Consider the following 6,412-nt stretch of genomic DNA (forward strand, 5'->3'; position numbering starts at 1 on the left):
TTTGTGTATGAGTGGAAGCGTACGCGCCGTGTGTGAGCGTGAGTGCTGCAAGCGTGTATGAACGAGCAATTTAGTACCCACACATGCAAAGAGAAGCAAACACCAACACCTTGACTAGGTGAAATCGCGCTCTTTAAACGAGTGTTTCGACTCAGTTTGGCATCACACACACGCGCTTGCACTTACACAAGCGCGCACATACAGCGCTGTCGATCGTTGGTGTATAAGTCTTTTATTTATTTATGTGTATGTGTGCGCGCGTCGGCATAGGTGTGCGATGCTCCACTACAGTACGTGCGCTTGCGTTTGTATGGGTTCTAAGGTGAGTGCGCTGAGTAAATGAGTGAGTGGCGAAGCGCGTTGCCTCGGCTGGCAGGTTTGTCTACAGTGCATGTGTGTGTGCGCTTGGTTGTGCAGCGCGCCGGTTTTGGTTTCTCTGCTTGTTGCACAGGAGGTCCGCGTCAAACCAGCGACGCAATGGACTTTTAGTTGTTCCGTGGACTTGCCCAACATTGTGCGCGCCTCAACGCGAAGCCACATTACGCGCACGTCATACACTACTTACTCATCACTTCTAAAAGCACAGCGCAGCGACAGCGTTGCAGCTGCTTCTTTTTTTTTGTATTTGTTTTTGTTTTGTGCGCGTGTTTTATTATATTCATATATATATACTTTTTTTTTGATGATTGCGTTCTCGATAATTTTGCATTCGGTAGTGAACGCGTCTTATCGCAAGAAGGCAGTGTCGACAGTCGTCAGCCGCACAGCGTCAAAGCGTCACAGTTGTAACAAAAGCAAAAATTAACCACCTTTCAAGCGGTTTGAGATTGTGTGAGCAGGAAGGTAGTTAGAAAAGGAAAATACTGTTTAACAACAACAACAAAAAATAAAAAAGTATAGTGTTCTACTGAAAACATTTTGTTAGCAATTACATAAGACTTATTACTTGCGTTATTTGTGTTTTTGTTGTATTTGCTTATTTGCTTTGAACTGCTTAAATTGTGTGTTGTTGACGCAGCTCGTGGCTCGTGTTAATTACACACATTGGAAACACGCGCTCAAGTGCCTAAACCAACAAAGTGCGTGTGGTCCGAAGCGTCGATTGTTGCGCTCGTGCCGCGCTTGTCATTCGACGGAAGAAACAGTTTGCGCCCAAGTGCCAGTTAATTGCCGACGCGGCGCCGCCTCACCAGCCGCGACTATAGACCAAGCAGCCACACGAAGCTTGTTAGCGCGCCACCAGGATTTTTATGTGTGATCTATTGGTGTCTCAGTTGCGGCAGCGCGAAACCGCAAACGACCAATCATCTCAGTGACCACAAGGCTGGGCAGCGCTTGGAAGCGCATACGCAGTTGCAGGCAGTGCAAAGTAGGAAGTAAAAATATAGATAATTATTTCGAAAACAACAAAAAACATTCGCACATACATTCTTACAACAAAAACAACAAGAGGTTGTTGTTGCCAATCAATTTGTTTGTTAATATGCCAGCGGTTTTTGCTTGCCTTTAGCGCTGCGGTTGCAATAGTGTCTCGCTACTTTCTTGTTGTTTTTATGCGAACGTCAAATTCGATTTTTATGACTTTTTGAGCGCGTGACTAAGCGGTGATTTATGGTGGCGTGTTGTTTTTAATATTCATACACTCGCCGTGGCATCCACAAGCGAACGCAGCAGCATGCCAGTGAGGCAGCAATAAGAAGAGGAAGAAGAAGAAAGAGAAGAGCTACAACAACAACAACAACAACGCGATCATTCTCTACCCACAATTTAACGGCTAAAAGAACGAAGCGCTAGTGGTAGAAGTCATATTAACAACAACAACAACACCAAAACTAACAACTACTACTACAACAGCTATCACAACAACTGCCACATCATCGATTGCCACCAGCAAGCTGGTCGTTAGCTTGCGTAGGTGCGCTTGCGCAGCAACTGGCAATCACTAAGCAGCCACGGAGACAGGCAGCCAGCGAGTTAACCAACAGTTCGCTGTATATTGGGAGATATCCTGCTGCGCATGCGCGATGGACTCCTCCACAAGCCCGAATGCCGCTGGCAACAGTATGCAACAACACCAACTACAAAACCGCGTTAAGCAGCAACTGCATATGAAGCAACAGCAACAACAACATGCACAGCTGAGACAGCAGTCACAACAGCAATCACAGGCACAGCTAGGCATGCAACAGGGTCAGCAACAGAAATTACCACAACAACAACAATTGCAAAAGTTTAAACAGCAAATGCAAACACAGCGCCTACAGCAACAACAACAACAACAGCAACAACATGCGCAATCACAACAGCGACATGTGCATGTGCAATCCTCAACGGTACAATTTCCAGCTGCAACAACAAGAGCAACGAATGCTGCCGCCACAACCGCTGCTTTGACCACTTTCATTAAGGAGGAACTGTGCGCCGCCGAGCTGCATGCCACTTCCGTTGCAGCGGCACTAGAGCAGCAGCAGCAACAACAGAGCAACAGCAACAAGAATGCACAGAGCGCCAATAACAACAACAATAATAGCATTGTCGCCAGCGGCACACATAGCCAGAAAACGAACTCTGCCCCGAACTGCTCCACCTCCGCCACGATTTCTTCCCCAACCGTGGCCGCGCTGGCATTGGCGTTGGCAAAAGAGGCAAATAGCGCCGGCAGCGAACCGCAACTGCAGGACAACCACGGTCTCAGCATGAACACGCCATCCGCCCAACAAGCGTCAACGCTGCCGTCGAATAAGTGCGACAGCGGCAACAATGGCAACAACCACAACAACAACAACGTCAATAACAGCGCCAACAACAGCAGCGCATCAACGCTGGCAAATGTCTCAACTACGAATGACCTCGCCGCCGCGGCCGCAGTTGTGCTCTCCTTACAGGGCACCATGGTCAGCAGCCTCCAGCAGGCCGCACTCCTCCCCGTCAACTCACCTGCTGCAGCGGCGCTCAATCTGCAAGCGCTGGAGTCGTACTTGGCACTACAGCGCATTACCGGCAAATCGGATGTCTTCCGCTTCAATACCATAAACGCCAACAACAACAACAGCAGCGATGGCAGTGGCGATGGCGAAACAAGTGCCAGCCTCACCACAAGCGGCATCAATGCAGAAGAAACCAGCAACAACAACTATAACTTAACTACAACGGTAACAACTGCGGCGCCAGCACAACAACAACAGCAACAAGAGCTGCAAGCTGTGGACACAACCAACCTATGCCTCGAGGCGTCCAAAACGCAACGCAACGCCAACACGGCAAATGCTATACAGACGCTGTTGCAAAGTGCGGGCGCCACCGGCACTGACCTCTCCACCAGTGACCTCGGCGATTGTGACCTGCCGTTGCTGGACGGCGAAGAGGGACTCTCGTTTGAGGCTGCTGAGCTCGAGAGTAGCTACAACAACTTCATATTCAACACCAACGCGTTCAACTGCCTTAACCAGCAGCAACAACAACAGCAGCAGCTGAACACACAGCAACAACAACAGCAATCCCTATCGGCTGAGATCGAATCGATTTCATCACTACAAGCCACCATGTTCCAAGACAAGCTGAACCATCAACAGCTGGTCATAAATGAAGGTGCCGCTGCCAGCGCTCTGAATGAGGCGAGCGCCATGAATGCTGGCAGTGGCGGTGCGGGCGGTACGGCTGTTGCTGCCGCCGCTGCCAATTCACAGCGCGCCAAAAAGCAGTTCATTTGCAAATTCTGTAATCGCCAGTTCACTAAGTCCTACAATCTACTCATACACGAGCGCACGCACACCGACGAACGACCCTACTCGTGCGATATATGCGGCAAAGCATTCCGTCGGCAAGATCACCTCAGAGATCACAGGTAGGATGCATTGCGCGATTACTGACCAAAACTATTATATTTCATATATTTAGTTAAACTTTTCCGATAAATAATAAACACACTTTCGATATAATAATTGCAATTTCTATACCTCCCACCCTTATTCTCACCGCTCAGATACATTCACTCAAAGGAGAAGCCCTTCAAGTGCGCCGAGTGCGGCAAAGGCTTCTGCCAATCGCGCACCCTCGCCGTGCATAAGATTCTACACATGGAGGAGTCGCCCCACAAATGCCCGGTCTGCAATCGCTCCTTCAATCAGCGTTCCAATCTAAAGACGCATCTACTCACGCACACAGATATCAAGCCGTACAACTGCAGCTCCTGTGGCAAGGTCTTCCGACGTAACTGTGATTTACGGCGCCACAGTCTAACACATAACCTCGCCGGCATGACAGGCAGCGGCTTAGGTCCTGGCAACGAGCATCTGCTCTCACTACCCGTCAGCGTTGCGGACATTTTCCACACCACGACTGGCGGCAACAGCGGTTCCATAACGGCGTCACGTAATTTGGACGCGAAGACGGTCACTCTCTTGCCCGCTTGCACCAAGGTCGGTAATACGTCGTCTATAGATCTGATTGCGGTGACTGATTAAGTGATAAGGCGCTCCAGAGCAAGGGGAGCGCAAAACATTTGGCCTTATATTTGTGATCTACACTATACTGCACAGGACCCTGGTTCGTTTACATTAATTAGTGGGTGTGAAAAGCTGGAAATAAGTTCCGAGTGGACATTTTTATTTTTGCATTTAACGTACATAGTTTCTTTAAGCATATTTTTCGCGTACTTACTTATATATAGATTTATATATATTCTGGATATTACTAGTTTAACTTTAAGTCTCTTGCGATTATTAGGCTTCCAAACAATCTTATCGTTCCAAACGTTCGACACATTAGGCTAGTGCAAATAGGTGTGCGCTCTCAGCAGCGCTTCACATATGACAATACACACACACTCTTACATACATATATATACTTATACTTGCAAAGGCATAACTAAAATGAACTTAGCATAGCGTCCATATACATTAAGTGACTAGCAAAGTAAGTTTAAGTTTAATTTTTTTATTTTTCGTTTTCGTCTCTAAGGATATCGCAAATACTACCTATACATACTTACAAAAAAACACATAAATAAATATGTTTAGTATTTTGGTATAAGTATTCCGGAATTTACTATCTGCGAAGTTGCATTATCTGTCCGATTTCGTGTATTTGAATAAAAATCTAACTTCACACATTGACTTGAACGCCCTTGAATTTTCATTTACTCATTTTGTTTTCTCGTTTATATTCGTTTGTATATACATACATACACATATATAAACATAGGTGTGCTCGCAGTATATAAATAACTACCTTTTTTAATGGGGCCGTAAGTATGGGTTCGCATTAATATCTATAGATTACACCAACACACCTGCAGAAACACACATACATGTATAAATATACATATGAACTTATATAAATATATATACATATACATATATCGTATATATGTATGCATGTAGTTTGGCTTATCAGTTTTCAAGCAAGCGAATGAGTTGATTTAGATATGCCGACAAACTGTTTGACATTCGGCGGTAAACAATAGTTTCTACTAGCATTTACGCTGAAACTTGTCGTGTTTATGGGAATATTTTCCAGCACTCGATTAGCTATTTGCTTTCGTTTACTAAACACAAATAAATATTTACAAAGATTAAAAGGAAATTAGTTTCGGTGAAAAGCAGCGCATACTTGCCTGCGTGTTTGTGTGATTGTAAATCAACGGCGCGTGTGTTACCACCAATAGCTTCGGCTTAATTATATGAGTGTGATAGGTATAGGAATTTATAGAACTATCAAGTCGTAGCTGTAAATTCCAAGCAAAGCAATTTAGTTTATAACTTTTCAATTCTTTAACCCTTGAGTTGCCGAAGTGCCAAAATAGGGCTCTGCAGTCATTTTTTGTGGGAAGTTATTTTTTTTCAATGGCTATTATTTGAATATGACGAGGAATGAGTGGCGAAAAGTAATTTCAACATATTTTTATGAAAGTATAAAAATTGTTATTTTTTGGACCATAAGTTCATATTGTATTATTACTTCTTTTTGGTGCCATTAAGTAAGAGTTGCATCCAATCGAAGGAAGGTACTGTACGTACTCAGTTGGCAACATAACATTTTCACAAAGTGAGATCATCAGTACACACATCATTTGCCAACTACTATCAAAAAAATTTTATGGATTTACAAGAGTTTCACGGCTTAAAAAAAAATGCTGCCATATTTAATTTTACAATGTCTTTAGAATATTGTCCTAATTTCTTAACTTCAACCGTGTAACAGTTTTAGAGATACAGCCTTGAAAAGTTGGGTGCTCGAGGTCAGATATATATTACTTTGATCAAAGTGAAAGGTGAATTTTATCCATTTCATTTCCTCCAAAGTAATCCCCTCCCGCTGCAATACACTTATGCCAACGAATTTTCCAGTCATCACAGCACTTGGAAAAATCCTCCGTCGTGATGGCCATCAGAGCCTTATTCGATTCTGCTTA

The 6,412-nt window shown here is 44.6% G+C and overlaps 1 protein-coding gene across 1 annotated transcript; it reads left to right on the forward strand.

Annotated features, from left to right (window-relative positions):
• The first annotated feature begins 472 nt into the window (after nucleotides 1-472).
• LOC105230747 (protein sister of odd and bowel) lies at nucleotides 473-5,120 on the forward strand. The gene is made up of 2 exons (XM_011211713.4): nucleotides 473-3,844; nucleotides 3,983-5,120. Exons 1-2 carry the CDS (start codon nucleotides 2,025-2,027, stop codon nucleotides 4,461-4,463), a joined length of 2,301 nt encoding a protein of 766 aa, XP_011210015.2. The 5' UTR covers nucleotides 473-2,024; the 3' UTR covers nucleotides 4,464-5,120.
• The last annotated feature ends 1,292 nt before the right edge of the window (nucleotides 5,121-6,412 follow it).

This window comes from Bactrocera dorsalis, chromosome 1 (genome assembly GCF_023373825.1).
Source record: "Bactrocera dorsalis isolate Fly_Bdor chromosome 1, ASM2337382v1, whole genome shotgun sequence".
NCBI classification, from domain to species: domain Eukaryota; kingdom Metazoa; phylum Arthropoda; class Insecta; order Diptera; family Tephritidae; genus Bactrocera; species Bactrocera dorsalis.

Coding starts and splice junctions, on each gene's coding strand:
- LOC105230747 (XM_011211713.4), top strand. CDS start 2,025: ATGGACTCCTCCACAAGCCCGAATGCCGCTGGCAACAGTATGCAACAA. Junction 3,845..3,982: donor GATCACCTCAGAGATCACAG/GTAGGATGCATT, acceptor CTCACCGCTCAG/ATACATTCACTCAAAGGAGA.